Genomic DNA, 17099 nt, shown 5'->3' on the forward strand with positions numbered 1-17099 from the left:
TTGTTTCTCATCCTGCATGGTGTAACTTGAAGGTCTGTGTATCATCCTGTGTTTCCTCAACTAAAATATTGGTGAGGCCAAATTTGGAATACTGTGTGCTGTTCTGGTCCCCAAATTATAGGAAGGATTACATTAAAGATAGAGAGGGTGCAGAGAAGATTTATGAAAATGTTACCTGGGTTTCAGAATCGAGACAACAAAGAAAGATTATACAAATTAGGTCTTTATTTCCTGGGGCGTAGAAGATTGGGGGGATGGAGGTATTTAAGATTATGAGGGGGATAGATAGAGTTGATGTGAATAGGCTCTTCCCCTTGAGGTAGGAGAGACTGAAACAAGAGGTCATGGGTTAAGGGCAAAGTTTAGAAATAACATGAGGGGGAACTTCTTCATTCAGAGAGAGGTGGCTATATGGAATGAGCTTCCGGGAAAGTAGTGGCGGCAGGGTCCATTTTGTCATTTAAGGAAAAATTGGATAGGATATGGATGGGAGGGGAATGGAAGGGTATGGGCAGGATGCAGGGAGGTGGGTCCAGAGGAGAGGGCTTGGTTCGGTGCGGACTAGAAGGGCTGAGATGGCCTGTCTCCGTGCTATAATTATATGGTGTTTATTGTCCTGTGTTTCATCCCCTGGGGGATGTGTATCATCCTGTGTTTCCTCTACTGAGGGTCTGTTTATTGTCACGTGTTTCACCGCCTGAAAGACTGTATGGCACTGCAAGGTGTACCCTGAGGGATGTGTTTCATACCCTGACAGACTGTGTATCGTCCTGTGTTTCATCTCTGAGGGGCTGTGTCTAATCCTGTTTCATTCCTGCCAGAATCTGTATCTTCCTGTGTTTTCCTCCCCTGAGAGCTGTGTATCATCCTGCGTATCCCTCCTGAAGGACTAGATTGTCTCGTGTTTCATCCTCTGAGGGTCTGTTTATTGTTTTGGAGGGACTGTGTCATTTTGTGTTTCATTTCTTCTTTTTTTTTAAAATTTTTTATTTTTCACACCATAAATCACGTTAGCCATGATATACACTTTTTCTTTTTCACACATATACAGTGTCTTTTTCTTCCCCCCCACCTCCCTCCTCCCAAGCCACCCCCCCACCCCCCTCTCATCCATTTTAGGTATACAATCTAGGTTGCATTAAGCCAGTCAGACAATGTTGTCATTCAACAAAAATACACCAGAAATTCTACTGAGTCCATTCTTTTCTTTTCTTCTCCTTCCATCAACTTAGGTAATGTTTGTTCCCGGTAGGTTTTCGCTATTGTATTTAATGTAAGGCTCCCATACTTGTTCGAATATTTCAATATTATTTCTTAAACTATATGTTATTTTTTCTAATGGAATACATTTATTCATCTGTGTTTCATTTCTGATGGACTGAGTATCATCCTATATTTTCTCCTGGACTGTATATCAACCTGTGTTTCATTCCATAAGGGACTGTGTATCGATCTGTGTTTCATCCCCTGAGGGACTGTGCATCAACCTGTGTTTTATCCCTGAGGGTCTGTATATGGTCCTGTGTTTTTTCGCAGAGGACTGTATTTCAGAGACCTGTCACTCATCTCCCCTGCCTGGGAAAGGGCATGAGCCTGTGCTTCGGAGAAGGATGTGGGGAGATGAAACGTGTGCCAGAGTCCTTGCATCTGGACCCATGTTGACGTGCCTGCTTTGTCTCCAATCTCCAGCGGTGGCGGGACATCGTGAAGGAGGTGAAGTTCCTGCGGATCCTGCATCATCCCAACACTGTCCGCTTCCGGGGCTGCTACCTGCAGGGCGAGCCGCCTGGGTGGGTATTCCCCCTCCCACAAAGCACCCCTTCACCCGAAGCCCACCCCCCCACCCTGCCGAAGACCCCCCTTTCCTATCCTGAAGCCCCCCCTGCCTTCTACGGAGCCCTTTCCCTGGAGAACTGGCTCCCTCCGCCCAAGATCCCTCCCCGTAGAATCCTCCTCCCTCCCACAGACCCTCCTCCCTATCATGAAGACCACCCTTCCTCCAGCGACCTCCCCCGTGCAACATCACCCCCACTGCGACACTGTCATCCCCTCTCTTTCCAGCTGGTGATGGAGTTCTGTCTGGCATCTGCGTCCGACCTTCTGGAGGGTGAGTGAACCTCCCTCTCCCCCTCCCATCCTCCCCCTCACTTTCCTCCCCTTTCTCCCTCCCCACTTCTCTCTCTCCTTCCCCGCCGCTCTCCCTCACCCCCTTTCCCTCCCCCTCTCTCTTCCTCCCCTCACTCCCACTTCTCTCCTGCACTGACGGTCTCTCCTTGCCCCCCCCCCAGTTCACCGGAAGCCTCTGCAGGAGGAGGAGATCGCGGCTATTACCCAAGGAGCTCTGCGAGGCCTGACATATCTTCACTCTCACCACATCATCCACAGGTAATCAATGGACACCTGGAGAGGGAGAAGGGAGCCCTCCGGGGAGAGAGGGGGAGAGGGGAGCCCTCCAGGGGGGGAGAGAGAGGGAAAGGGGAGACCTCTGGGGAGAGGGAGCCTTCCGGGAAGAGAGGTGGGGGAAGGAAAGACCTCTGGGGAAAGAGAGGGAGAGGGGGAGTCCTCCAGGGAAAGAGAGGGGAGGGGAAACCTCTGGAAGAAAGTGGGGAGTCCTCCAAGAAGAGAGAACAAGGGAGAGGGGAGATCTAGAGAGGGGGGGGGGGTGGGGGGAGAGAGAGGGGTGAACATGGGAAGGGAGAAGGAGGGTAGATTCCCAGGAGCTGACGGGAGACCCGTGCAGTCGGTGACCACTCCTCCCTTCTTCCCCAGGGACGTCAAGGCCAGTAACGTCTTGCTGGCAGAACCAGGTGACGTGAAGCTGGCTGACTTCGGCAGCGCCTCCCGCCACACGCCAGCCAACTCCTTCGTCGGAACCCCATACTGGTAAGGGGGCAAGATCCCCAACACTCACCTTCCCCTCTCCACTCCCAGGAAAGGGAGGCGACATTGCAGAGGCCTTAAGCCAATGATGTTGTGCCGACCCATCAATATCACAGCACAGTGCAGACCCCGCTGATAAATCACCCTTCCCTCCTCACACTCAGAACCCTCTGTCTTTGAAATGTCTTCCATCTCTCACCCCCTTCCCTCCCCTTCCAGTCCCATCTTCTCTTCCTCCCCTCTATCCCCCTCTCCTCATCTCCTTGTCTCTTTCCCTCTCATCCCTCCCTCTTTCTTGTCTCTCTCTATTCTCTGTTTTAAAATTTACCTCTGACGTCTCCCCTAAACTTCTCTCCCTCCACTTTGTATGCATGTCCTCTGATGTTTGTCGATCCTGCCCTGGAAACAGGTGCTGACCGTCCACCCTATCGATGCCTCTCAGAATCTTGTCGACCTCTATCATTCTCCAATGAGAAAAGTCCCAGCTCTGCGAACCTTGCCCCATAAAGACTTGTTTTTTTCCTGATTCAGGCAGTGTCCTGGTGAATCTCCTCTGCCCCCTCTCCTTAGCTTCCACATCCTTCCTGTAATGAGGTGACCAGATCTGAACACAATTCTTCAAGTGGGGGCTCACCAGAGATTTGTAAAGTTGGAATGTGACCTCTCGACTCCTGAACTCAATCCTCCGATTGACGGCCAGTGGATGGTGGGGCTAATTTCCTAGAGCCGGGGGGGATTGTCCCTCTCCTTCCCCCACTTCCTCGTCGACGTTGCCTATCGTGGCTGATCCCTGACCCCACTGTGACCCCCCTCACCTTCCCCCTCCCCATCCTCTTTCTCTCTCTCTCTCGGCAGGATGGCCCCGGAAGTGATTCTGGCCATGGACGAGGGCCAGTACGACACCAAGGCGGACGTCTGGTCTCTTGGGATTACGTGCATTGAAATGGGTGCGTGACCCCAGGGATGGGGAGAGCCGGGGAGAGGGGGCGTCTGGGTCAGAGCGGGGGCCCTCTCTTTCTCTCTTCCCTTCCCTCCCCCCCCTCACTCTCTCCATCATCCCGCCACTCCTCCTCCCGCTCCCTCCCCTCACACTCTTCCTGCCCCTTTTTTCCCTCTCTCCCTCCCCCCACCCAATGGATATTACTAAATCCCCTCTCTGTTCCCAGCGGAGAAGAAACCCCCACTGTTCAACATGAACGCCATGAGTGCTCTGTACCACATCGCCCAGAATCAGCCACCCAGTCTCCACGGAGGACAATGGTGAGACCTCTCCCCACCCCACCCACCCTTTTGCACATCATCCCTCTCCCATCCCAATCTGTCACCACCCCTCCGACCTGCCCCTCCCCTCTGTCACCCCCTTTCTCCCCTCCTCTCCACCCCGTTTCTCCCCTCCCCTCCACCCCCTTTCTCCCCTCCCCTCCCACCCCCTTTCTCCCCTCCCCTCCCACCCCCTTTCTCCCCTCCCCTCCCAGCCCCATCGCCGGCACTTCTCCTCCCCATCCCATCCCTCCCCCTTCTCATTACCTTCTCTCCCTTCCCAGGTCCAACAACTTCCAGAGTTTTGTGGATTCCTGTCTCCAGAAAACCCCCTGGGACCGCCTGTCCTCTGAGGACCTGCTCAAGGTAATGACTCCACTCTCCCATGCACTAACACACCCCTGTCTCCCCTCATTCTTTCGCTCCCCCTTCCCCTATCTCTCCTCTTTCTTTCCCCACCTCTCCTCACCTCTCTCACTCTTTCTCTCTCTCCCCACCTCCCCGGCTCTATCTCTCTCCCCCCCCCCCCCCACCCACTCCAGCTCTCTCTTCCCCTCCCCATCTACCCCAGTATTTTAGTTAACCCATTCTGACACTCTCTATCTCTCCCCCCACCCCATCTCCAGCACTCCTTCCTAGGTAGGGCTCGCCCGGAGGAAGTTCTCCCCGATCTGCTCCACAGGACCAAAGAGGCTGTTCACCTCCTTGACTGCCTGCAGTACCAAAAGATGAAGAAGGTTTTCCTTCAGGAGGAGTTCAACCCTCCATTGAAGGAGGAGGAAGAAGGGGTGGAGGAGGAGGTGAGGGGGAGAGAGGGGGAAGTGGAGGGAGAGGGGAGAGAAGTGGGGAGGGGAGAATGGAGAGAGAGGGAGGGAGGGAGAAAGGATGGAAGGGGAGGGGAGAGGGTGGGCAGGGGAAGGAGGGAGAGGGAGGGTGGGACTTCTCCGAGAACCTCACCGACCCCTCCCCTCTTTCCCCCAGGATCCTGTCCTCTGTCCCGGGCCATCAGGAGGGTGAACGGTGAGGACGAGCCTCTCCCCACTCCCCGCCCCGACACCGAGGGCGAGCTGTCGGATCCTGGATCTGAATCTGGGGCCAATCCTGACGGATCCGTGGACCCTCCCACACTGGAGCTGGGGGTGCAAAGGGTGAGGAGTGTCCCCACATTCTTCCCTTACCCCTTCTTCCCCCTCCCACCCCTGCTTCTCCCCCCTCCCCTCCCCTTCCCTCCTCTCGCTTGTCATCTCTCTTCCTCCTGCCTCCCCTCCTGCTTTGCCTCCCCTCCTGCTTCTCCTCCCCCCATCTCCCTTGCTCTCCCCTTCCAACTCCCCTTGCTCTCCCCTGTCCCCCTTCCCCTCCCTATTTGACCCTCACTCTCCCCATCCATCCCTCTCCCACCTTCCCTCCCTTCTTCTTCCATCTCCCTTCCTCCTCCACCTCCCTCCATCTTCCTCCCTCCCTCATCTCTCTTTTTTATTGATGTATTTTATTAACATGAAGTCCTACATCTAGAAATACAGTGCATGTATGGATCTAGGTTAAAATTCAGAAGATTCATCACACTTATATCATTTCAGCCAAGGTTCCCTGCATTTTAATCAAACAGATTCTATTGTACAAATATTATTTTAGAAGCAAAACAGGAAAATCTAAACCCATGACCAAGAAGGAAACTGTTTGGCCAAAGAGAAAAGGAATTCTTATGAGTCAACAGTTCCACCTTCACAACAAATCAGCCCCTGATCAGTTAAATCAGTCGGGGTGGGGGCAGGTTCAAGAGCCTGACAGCTGTTGGGAGGAAACTGCTCCTGGACCGAGAGGTGCTGGTCTGCAGTCCCAAAGGGAGCTGCAAGGTGGTCCTTTACAACGTTGGCTGCCCTTCCTCACTCTGAGACCCGTGGCAGCGACAGGGCCATGTTACCAAATTTGCCGAAAATACTGCGGTCGTGGGGTCGCCGGTGGGGGGGGGGCGGGGGGAAGAGTCACCTCTGACTGAGGGAAAGATGACTTGAGTCCCGATTTTGATCTTCAGGAATTGAACGCTATTAACCGATCTATGTTAATTAAACCTTTTTGGGGAAGTTAATTATATCCTTAAGCTAGCAGGATTCAAACAAGGTTACCACAAACATGTCAGATTTCTTTCGAAGATTATCATTGATATTTCCAGGGGGTACAACTTTTCCCAGTGAATAATAAGTCGGGGGGGGTGGGGGGAGGTAGTCGGACTTCCACGTAACAGCGAGACATCTCCGGGCTCCCACTCATGCAATCTCCACGGATCGTTTGCGAATAACCAGAAGAGTGCTCGATAACACTGTCCTGGTTCCCAGGAAATCCACTTCTATCACCTTTAACAAAACTTCTGCCAAGTCAGACCCAAAAGGGTCTTACTTTCATGCAGAGCCAAGTTTCAATCTCTATATCACACCTAAAACCTGAGTCTGGAAATTCAAATGTTAATTCTTGCGGTGTAAGGGATAATCGGGGGCATAAAATTGTGTGGTACAAATCTCTATCCAACATTTTTTTTAAACGTCATATTATTGGAGCACAATTTTAACCAATATTGTTCTTGAACCCTTTTCCCAAAGAAAGTTAGGCCCACCCTCTCTCGAACAATACCAAATAAAACAGGATAGGGGGATTGGGTTTAAAATTAACTTGAAAAAGTTTGAAATACTTCGATCCATAAAACTCTGGCACGTAGGAATTGAATGAAGCATTTATCATGACAGAGATCCATCGCATAGATCGTTTGGACACGTGAGCCCAAGGGATGACTTTAAATTGTTGGAGAGAGTGGTGGGCATATAAAGAAGGCTTGACTATGGACTATAAATTGCAGAGAGAGTGAAACGCACATGAAGACTTGACAATGGACTATAAATTGTAGGTGAAAGTGGCGGGCACATAAAGAAGACTTGACTATAAATTACTTTAAATTGTAGGAGAGTGTGGTGGGACATAAAGACAATTATGGACTACTTTAAATGTAGGTGAGGGTGGTGGGCACATAAAGAAGAGGTGTTAACCAATTTCAAAATTACATTCCAAGTTTCTTCAGGAATTAGAAGCTGCAGGTCCTGGTCCAGGCTTTAAAAAATTTTATCTGAAGGAGTCTGTCTTATTCCCAACAACATGTCATCAAGGTTAGATACTGAACTGTTGCAGAAAGGTTGTAAATTAAAAATCACATCAATTAAATTCTTCTCAGTCCTCTTAGGAAATGTACATAATTTAGATCATAAAATTTTTCTAATCTGTAGATAACGAGAAAAATGAGTATTTGGTTGTGCGTATTTAATGGAAAGTTGTTCAAAGGAAGCGAGACTTCCCTCGACAAATAAATCTTTTAAACATTTAATACTCAATCTCTACCATTCTTTAAACGTTACAACAAACATCGAAGGTTTAAAGAAATAATTGGAAAAAATGGGATTAGAAAGAGAAAATCTCATTAAACCAAAATACCATTATATCCTTCCGATATCTTTAAATAAATTAACATAATCCAGTGGTTAAATATACTTTGAGGATCTAGATACATCTCTCTTCCCCCCCCTCTTTCTCTACCCCTCTATCTCTCCCCCTCTCTCTCTCTCCTCTCTCTCTCTCTCTCTCTCTCCCCCATCTCACTCCCCTCTCTTCCCCCACAGGAGTCTCCTGCACAGAAGACCCAGGTTACGTGTGAAACCTCTGCGCTGAATGTCCGGCCACAGACACCTGGAATGAGGGTGCTCGGACACCTCCCCGCCCTAGAATCTCATCCCTCCCAGAGAGAGTGGGGTGCACCAGTGCCTCCAGCAGGAGGGCCTGAGAGAGGGCTTGAGGGAGGGGAGGAAGAGAGGGGGATGGGAGGGGAAGGGGCAGAGAGGGGGGTGGAAGGAGGGGAAGGGGCAGAGAGGGGAATGGAAGGAGGGGAAGGGCCAGAGAAGGGGATCGAGGGAGGGGAGGGGATCTGGGGCAAGGATGGAGCCACAGGAGGGCCAACGAGGGGCACCAAAGGCCTATGCGGCCTTGCTCCGCCTGCCTTGGGCACATCTGAGCCTTGTCTGGCCAGCTGCCTCCCCCTCCCACCCCAGGACCTTGAGCGTGGCTCAGGAGATGGCTCCCCTGACTACCCTGAGGCCCCTGCCCACCTCGCTGATGCCTTTGAGGATGGCCTGGAGCTGCCGGACCTGGAAGAGGAGGAGGAGGAAGGGGGCCTCCCGGCAGCTAGGCCGAGGCAGGCTTGGGTCTGGTCCTGCCTCGGCCTACCGGCAGCCCTGCTGTGCTTGAGCCGGCCCTGGCTCTTGCTCCTGGCCCTCTGCCTCCTCCTGGCCATGGGAAGGCCCGGCCTGGGTGGCCTGCTGGTGTTTCTAGCTTGCCTTGGGGTCCTGGCTGAGGCCTGGGCCAGGGTCCCGGCCTACATTGCTGCAGCGACCGGTGGCCTGGGCTTGCTGGGCCTCTGGGCCTACCTGCCACCAGCCAGGGCACCTGTCCTCCTGTTCTTGGCCTACCTCCTGCCCTGGCCCTTCCTCCCTGTCCTCTTTCTCCTCCTTCTCCGCCTCCTCCTCCGCTGTGGCCGGGACGTCCTACCCCGGCGCTGCCAGCGTGCCTGGGTTCGACTGCTGCTCCGACTGCCACCTACAGCCTTTGCTGCCGCCCGGGCCTGCGGCCTAGCCCGCGAGGCCAGCCTCTTCACCGTCTTCCCCAAGGCTGGCAGAGGCCTGGTCCGCAGCCGGATCCCTGTGCCTCAGAGACCTGCAGGGAGCGGGGAGCGGATCCAGCCGGGGCGAGGCCACCTCCTCCTCCTTGGTCTGTGGCGCAAGCTCTGGCCCCCTCCCACCAGCCGCCAGCACGTTGGGCCCAGCCGCATTCCCGTGCTCCTGCCCAGGGAAGTGCGCAGGCCGTTGCCGCAGCAGAGAGGGGCCTACAGGCCCAGGGGCAGGATGGCGGGAGGCCGTGGGGCCCAGCGACGGCCAGTGGTCTGGAGGCCCTAGAGATGGTGACGAGGTTGCGGGTTTTGCGGGGGATCTGATCAACACTAGATGGAGGGACAAGGAGGTATATTAGGGTGGGGGAGAAGAGACGGACAGTGGGATGGGGAGGTGTATTGGGGTGGGGGAGACGGAAGGCCCTTGTTTGTCAGCACTCCCCATCTCACATCCATTGTTAATTATATGTTGTTTCATTTCTGATTATTTTCCCCTCCTCCTCTCTCCTACCCTCACTCCTCTCCCCTCCAACCCACTCCTCCCTTACCCCCTCTCCCCTTGTCCTCACTCTTCTCCCACCCATTCCTTCCTCACCCTTCCACCTCCCTCTCACCCCCTCCATCCCTCTTAGCTCCTTATCCCACCCTCACTCCTCCCTCTCACCCTCCTCCATCCTGCCCACTCGCTCCCTTTCCCTTCCACCCTTTCTCCTCCCTCCCTCACCCTCCTCACTCTCGCTCATCCCTCACACCCCTCCCTTCCATCCTTCCTCTCTTCCACCTCCTTCCCCCTCTCCCTCCACATGATTTTGAGTTTTTAATAAACATTTCACTTTGTGTTAACTCATCAGTTGATTTCATTTACATTGGTGGGGGGTTCTGGGAGCAGTGAGGTGGATGGAGGGGTGAGGGGATGAAGAGAGGGGTGGCAAGGAAAAGGTAAGAGAGGGGGAGGTGGAGAGAATAGAGGGAGGGGTAGGTATGGATTCTATGAGCCCAGGTGGCAGAATCACCTGCTGTTGCTGTGAGCATCCCGTTCCCCCCTCTCCCCTCACTCTTTTGTTTCCATGTCCCCTACCACTCCCGCCTCCCTGCCCACTTTTCTCCCCGTCTCCCACTCTCTCCGCCTCCCCATCCCCTCCTGTCTCCCCCTCCTCCCTCTCTTTTCCCCCCATCTATCTACACCCTCCCCTCTCTCCTTCCCTCACCCACCTATGTGTTCAGAAGTCCAACTCTGTCATTTGGGCCAGGAAGGGGGGAGATTCCTCCCATTGTCTCTCCCACTCCAGATTCACACACCAAACCTTGTGTGAACAACAATGTGAGGGAGGAGCAAGGAGGCGTACCTACCTGTGTGAAGGAGCACCACAGCCACCGGCTGGATCAAGGAAGTCGAATCAGGTGATGGACGTCGTGGGGCAGGGGGAGATAGAGGAGAGGGAGAGAAAGGGAAGGAGATGGGTAGGTGTATTGGGATGGAGTGAGAGGGATAGGAAGGAGAGAGAATTGGAAGAGAGTGATTGGAGAAAGAAGGGGAGAGAGTGGGGAGAAGAATGGAGGTAGAGGTTGGGAAAATTAGAACTAATTTCATCCTCAGCAGGGCACTGGATTCCAGCAATCCACAGAGAGATTCCCTCCCCACCCCCACCCCGTCACACACTCCCGGGGTGGGACACAGAGTGAAGCTCCCTCTCCCCTGTCCCGTCGCACACTCTCGGGGTGGGACATAGAATGAAGCTCCTTCTCCCTGTCCCATTACACACTCCCAGGGTGGGACACAGAGTGAAGCTCCCTCTCCCCTTCATCCTCCCGGGGTGGAACACAGTGTGAAACTCCCTCTCCCCCTGTCCTGTATGAATAATTTATATAATTTATGTTGAATAATTTATATAAATTAAATTCCATTACTTAAGAAAATAAATGAAGATTTAAAAAAATGGATAAATTTACCTCTAACTTTAATTGGAAAGGTAAATTGTATTAAACTGAATATTTTTCCAAGAATTCAATATTTGTTTCGGACTATCAATTTCCGTACCTCAAAATTTCTTGCTGGAATTAAATAACCAAGTTAGGAAATTTCTCGGGAAAGGTAAGATGTTAGAAAAATTAACGTGGAAATATGAATTAGGCAGACTACAACTTCCTGACTTTAAGAATTATTATAAGCAGCACAATGAAGGTTTCTTGCTTCCTTATTTGGGAAAAATCTGACAGTAGTAGATTGATGTCATTTGATCCGTTCAAAATTAAATATGAGATCCCACGTCATACACTTTTTTGTTATTTCCAATTGAGAGCCTATTTAAGAGAGAAATTAGGACCAGATCTGGTAGTAAAAGATCATACTGATCTAGAATAGTTGGAATGGTCATGAAATTGATCTCAGTAGCATGTATGAAATTACAAGAGAAAGCAGCTAAATTAGATTTACTTAAGTCAAGAGAAAGACAGGAACGGATCTTAAATATATCGATAGATCAACAAATTTGCCAAAATGTAAAAAGGTTATTAACGTAAGATATAGGTGATTTCATTATAATCTTTTACACCAGTTATATATTACACACCTCAGAAAGGGAGTAGATGGGAATCGGACACATCGGATCAGTGTTTACGATGTGGAGAAGATATCTGATCTTTTACTGATTCCACATGGGGCCTGTTCACAAATTCAACTTTTTTGGATTTCCAGAGTAAGTTTTTACAACAGGTTACAGGTATTGTTTTCCCGCTGAATCCCGGAGTTATTTCTGACGGGGAATTTCAAAAACAACTCCTAAACTACATTTATCAGGCTTTCAGTTGAAATGTGTCAAATTAGCTTGGCAATAGCAAGGAAATGTATTTGTTGCCACTTGGAAATCAGACGTTTCTTTAAGATGGCAACACAGGCTCAAAGTTGTATTCCATTACAGAAAAAATACAATCAATTTGCAGGGTAAATATTCTGTAGTTTTACACATTTGGGGTCCGAACGCTCAAACATTGGGTTTGAATTTATAAATAATTCCTTTGAATCCTCTGGACCGGAGAAATCTCCCCTTAGAAATAAATAATGTTTTCTTGTAAGATGTTTTTGGGATCTTTTGAGTGTTTCCTGAGAGAATCCAATTCACTCTATAATCAGATTCATTATATATTCTAGTTAGTTTTCTTTGTTGTTTTAGTTATTTTTAGTGGGGGGGGAGAAGGGGCTGGGGGGTTTAGTGAGGGTTTTTTTAGTGGGGAGAAGGGGCTGGGGGGTTCAGTGAGGGATTTTTTAGTGAGAGTGAGGGGAGAAGGAGTTGGGGGGCTAGTGAGGGTTTTTAGTGAGGGAGAAGGGGCTGGGGGGTTAGTGAGGTTTTTTTAGTGGAGAGAAGGGGCTGGGGGGCTAGTGAGGGTTTTTTTAGTGGGGGAGAAGGGGCTGGGGGGTTAGTGAGGTTTTTTTAGTGGGGGAGAAGGGGCTGGGGGGTTTAGTGAGGGTTTTTTAGTGGGGAGAAGGGACTGGGAGTTTAGTGATGGTTTTTTTTAGTGGGGATAGTTTAGTGAAGGTTTTTTTAGTGAGGGGAGAAGGGGCTGGGGGGGTTTAGTGAGGTTTTTTTAATGGGAGAAGGGGCTGGGGGTTTATTTAGTGGAGGAGAAAGGGCTGGGGGTTTAGTGAGGGTTTCTTTTCATGGGAGAAGGGGCTGGGGGTTAGTGAGGGTATATTTAGTGGGGAGAGAAGGGGCTGGGGGGGTTTAGTGAGGTTTTTTTAAGTGGGGAGATGGGGCTGGGGGTTTAGTGAGGGATTTTTTAGTGGGGGAGAAGGGGCTGGGGGGTTTAGTGAGGGTTTTTTTAGTGGGGAGAAGGGACTGGGGGGGTTTAGTGAAGGTTTTTTTAGTGAGGGGGAGAAGGGGCTGGGGGATTTAGTGAGGTTTTTTTAGTGGGGAGAAGGGTCTGGGGGTTTAGTGAGTGTCTTTTTAGTGGGTGGAAGGGGCTGGGTGGTTTAGTGAGGGTTTTTTTAGTGGGGGAGAGGGGCTGGGGGCTTTAGTGAGGTTTTTTAGTGGGGAGAAGTGGCTGGGGGTTTAGTGAGGGTTTTTTTAATGGGAGAAGGGGCTGGGTTTTCTTTTAATGGGAGAAGGGGCTGGGGGTTTAGTGAGGGTTTTTTTAGTGGGGGAGAAGGGGCTGAGGGTTTAGTGAGGGTTTTTTTAGTGGGGGAGAAGGGGCTGGGGGGTTTAGTGAGGGTTTTTTTAGTGGGGGAGAAGGGGCTGGGGGGTTTAGTGAGGTTTTTTTAGTGGGGAGAAGGGTCTAGGGGTTTAGTGATGGTTTGTTTAGTGGGGGAGAATGGGCTGGGGGTTTAGTGAGGGTTTTTTTAGTGGGGGAGAAGGGGCTGGAGGGTTTAGTGAGGTTTTTTTAGTGGGGAGAAGGGTCTAGGGGTTTAGTGATTTTTTAGTGCGGGAGAATGGGCTGGGGGTTTAGTGAGGGTTTTTTTAGTGGGGGAGAAGGGGCTGGGGGGTTTAGTGAAGTTTTTTTAGTGGGGAGAAGGGTCTAGGGGTTTAGTGATGGTTTTTTAGTGGGGGAGAATGGGCTGGGGATTTAGTGAGGGTTTTTTAGTGGGGAGAAGGGGCTGGGGGTTTAATGAGGGTTTTTTTAGTGGGGAGAAGGGGCTGGGGGTTTAGTGAGGGTTTTTTTTAGTGGGGGTTTAGTGAGGGGTTTTTTAGTTGGGGTGAAGGGGTTGGGGGTTTAGTGAGGGTTCTTTTTTCTCTTTTCATATAAATCAACATGTATTTAATCATTGTCTTTAACTGTGTTGATCTAGGGGTGGGACACAGAGTGAAACTCCCTATCCCTCCATCCCGTCACACACTCCCGAGGTGGGACACAGAGTGAACTCCCCCTCGTCCCGTCACACACTCCTGGGGTGGGATAGAGAATAATCCTCTGAATCGCACACCTGGGTATAATAAACTTTACTACACAGAACATCACATCACACTGCACATCAACCCCATTCCCCCACCCTGTCGGGGGCAGTCAGATCCATGTCCCAAACACCCTCCGCCTCCCACACCACCCCCCCCCCCCGAAACAGCAGCCAATCAGAACAGCTCTTCTGGAGTCATCCAATCGAACGCTGCGCTCCTCACCTCTTCAGCCAATTAGGTTGATCGGACCGTCTGCTCACAAGGGGAGGAGGGGGCGGAAATTCTGCCAATTGGACTGGCCGACCACAGGGCTCGCGGAAGGACTGGCCAATCAGAGGGCAGTCCTCCTGGGTGTCAGCCAGTGGATTTCCCAAGTCCAGCCAGCCAATCAGGAGGGGTGATCCTGGAACGTGTTGGCCAGTGGGTGATGGGGTGGATGGCGATATCCTGGGGTGTCAACCAATGGGAGTGCGGAAGAGACCCAATGGGGGAGAAGAGAAGGGTGCGAAGAGGGGTCACTCGGGGATATCAATGACCAAGTCGTCGTCGCCATCGAGCGGTTCCTCCTCGCTCCCCTCCCCAGCCACACTGAACATCTGCTGGGGAACCGTGCTCAGGATGGTGGTGGGAGGCAGCTTGGCGGAGAGACCGCAAAGGCGGTCTGCTGGGCTCGGGAATGTCAGTGGCACGGAGTCGGGGTGGGGGGAGCGCAGGGAGGACGGGAGCTGGGGGGGGAGGGGAGAGAGAGAGAGGTGGAGTTAAAAGTTTCATGAGGCACAAGCCCTCTCTCCCACCCCTTCCATTTCTCACTCCTTCCCCTCCCCTGTCCCCCTCAATGGCCCCTCCTTTCCCCCTTGACTGATTCCCCTTCATCCCGCCCCATTCTACCTCGCCTCCCCTCCCTGCTCCCCTTCCCTCAGCCTCTCCTCCCCATTCTTGCCCCACCTCCCTCTACTGCCCTTCCCCTTCTCACACCCCCCACTTCTTCCTCTTCCCCGTCCCTGCCCCTCCCACTTCCTCTCAATGTCCCTTTGCCTCCCCCTCCCTCGCCTACCTTGCATCTCTTGCCCTTCGAGGGTTTGCTCCTCTTCTCCCGCCTCACCCTCTCACCCTTGGAGATATGTCCAGCACTAGGAAGGGCGGGAGCTGCTCCCTGCGGATCTGGGAATGACGAAAGGTACTCGGATGGGAACTGGCTGAAGCTTGGAGAGGCCATCTGTAAATGGGACGGGACATTAGGAGGGGTTGAGAGGAAAGAGGGAGGGTGGGGGGAGGGAGGGAGGGGGTGACAGAGGAAAGGGGAGAGAAAAGAGGGGAAAGAGGGTGGGGGAGAGAGAGGAAGGGAGGGGAGAGAGTAGAGGTGTTGAGACCCAACCCTGGTTACTCACCGTGCTGAGGTAAGGGGTCTGGGTGGGGGGGTTGTTCTGGGGCGGCTGGTACCCCAGAGTTAGGGTGGGAGATGGCGAGGCTGACTCTTCCACGGGGGGGCTGCGGCGCCTGCAGGGAGAGACATCCCAGGGTGAGGCTATGGTTGGGTGAGATGTTCAACATTCCATTCCCCCTCCGTCACTCCTCCTTTCTGTTTCCCCCCTCCCTCTGCCCCTTCCCTCCATCCCTCTGTCCCTCCCTCCATTCCTCCACCCTCCCTCCCCTTCCCACCCTCTCTCCCTCAGCCGACACCTCCCCCTCCCTCCACCTCCTTCCTCACCTCTTCTGCACCCGACACTCGATGGCCCTCGGAGTCTCAGGATCACTGTTCTCAGACGAAGCTGTGGCCTCGGAATCTACGGGGACAGAGTGACGGGATGAGGGTGAGTCACCCTGAGATCTGGGCTACCCCCTTGCTCTCCCCTCTTATCTCCTTGTCTCCCTCCATCCCTCTCTCCCCACTTTCTACCCTCCCTTTCTCTCCCTCCCCCTTTCTTTCTCCCCCACACTTTCTCCCCCATCCCCTTCCCCTCACTCTCTCATCCTGTTTCTCCCCAATTTCTTACCCCTCTGCCCCATTTATCTCTCCCTCCCTCCACCACTTCTACTGTCACTCACCTGAGGAATCATCGTTCACGTCCTCGTATTGGAGTAACCGGTCCAACAGGAAACTGTAAAAGGGGAGATGGATGTGGAGAGTTTAACCAGTGTCAATTTACCCACATACATGATCTGACTGGAGAGGGGGCTTCACTCTGTCCCACCCTGGGAATGTGTGACGGGACAGAGGAGAGGGAGCTTCACTCTGTGTCCCACCCCAGGAGTGTGTGACAAGGGAGAGGGACCTCACCTCTTGTCCCTGGAGACCTTGATGAATTTTCTCTGGGCTTTACGGAGTTCCAATTGGAAATATTCCTGTTCCTGGATGAGAAGAGGATGGAGCAGTTACCGAAGAGAGGATAGAATTGGGGAGGAGGGGAGTTGTGGGAGTGGAAAGGATGGGAGAGGGTAGGAGGGGGTGAGTATGTGGAGGGTGCAGGTCGAAGGAGGAGTGGTTGAAGGAGAACGGGGGAGAAACCTCCCTTTCTCCCCATTCCATTTCCTCCCACCCCATTCTATCCTCCCACCTCCACTTACCCCTCTCCCACCCCTCCCCGCACCCCCCTCTCTTTCTGTCAAGCACCTCCACCCTTCCCCACCTCTACCCCTCCCCTACTCTCCCCACCTCTCCCTCCAACCTTCCCTCCCCACCTCTCCCTCCACCCTTCCCCTCCCTCCTTCACCCCCCTCACGTAGAGTAGCAGCTTCAGTTTCCGCTTCAGATTGCGGTATTTACGCCGGTAATCCCCGTCCGCTGGCCCGCTCATCGCCACCGCCTCCCGTGGGCCCGGATCCGGAAATAGGACTACAACTCCCGGCGTGCGCCGGGGGAGAAGGCGATGGGCGTAAGGGGCGCATGCGCAGATCTCTCTCCCCTCTCGCTCTCTCTCTCACACACACACACACACACACACACACCCTTTCTCCCCTCAGGGTAGACGTCCCCACTCTCTCTCCCCCAGGGTAGACATCCCCCCCTCTCTCTCTCTCTCCTCCTCAGGGTAGACGTCCCCCTCTCTCCCCCCTCAGGATAGGTTCTGTCTCTCCCCCTCAGGGTAGGCGTCCTCCCCCCCCCTCTCTCTCTCCCCCCCTCCCCCCCTCAGGGTAGGCTTCCCCACTCTCTCCCCCTCAGAGTAGACGTCCTCTCTCTCACCTCATGGGTAAAAGTCCCTCTTCTTTCCTGGGTCGTCATCCCCACCCTCTCTTTCCTGGTTGACATCTTCTCTCTCTCATGGGTAGATGACCCCACTCTCTCCCCGATTCCCTCTCCCAGCCCTCCCATGGAGATGTCCCCTCTCTTTCCTCCCCCCCCCCCCGAGACATCCCACCTCTCTCTCCCTCAGTTT

At 52.8% G+C, this 17099-nt stretch overlaps 2 protein-coding genes across 2 annotated transcripts; one reads left to right on the top strand and one right to left on the bottom strand.

Annotated features, from left to right (window-relative positions):
* Positions 1 to 254: 254 nt before the first annotated feature.
* On the top strand, positions 255 to 9682 carry LOC138756771 (uncharacterized). The gene is made up of 9 exons (XM_069923157.1): positions 255 to 319; positions 1439 to 1790; positions 2062 to 2107; positions 2289 to 2385; positions 2770 to 2883; positions 3736 to 3827; positions 4047 to 4140; positions 4425 to 4506; positions 7800 to 9682. The coding sequence occupies exons 1-9, from the start codon at positions 255 to 257 to the stop codon at positions 9123 to 9125; spliced, it is 2268 nt and encodes a 755-aa protein (XP_069779258.1). The 3' UTR covers positions 9126 to 9682.
* Positions 9683 to 13753: 4071 nt separating this feature from the next.
* Positions 13754 to 16561, bottom strand: ino80e (INO80 complex subunit E). The gene is made up of 7 exons (XM_069926891.1): positions 16446 to 16561; positions 16004 to 16074; positions 15772 to 15824; positions 15434 to 15509; positions 15114 to 15222; positions 14780 to 14941; positions 13754 to 14450 (listed from the first exon to the last, which is right to left on the bottom strand). Exons 1-7 carry the CDS (start codon positions 16518 to 16520, stop codon positions 14241 to 14243), a joined length of 756 nt encoding a protein of 251 aa, XP_069782992.1. The 5' UTR covers positions 16521 to 16561; the 3' UTR covers positions 13754 to 14240.
* Between the last annotated feature and the right edge of the window lie 538 nt (positions 16562 to 17099).

Source organism: Narcine bancroftii, chromosome 3 (assembly GCF_036971445.1).
Source record: "Narcine bancroftii isolate sNarBan1 chromosome 3, sNarBan1.hap1, whole genome shotgun sequence".
NCBI lineage: Eukaryota > Metazoa > Chordata > Chondrichthyes > Torpediniformes > Narcinidae > Narcine > Narcine bancroftii.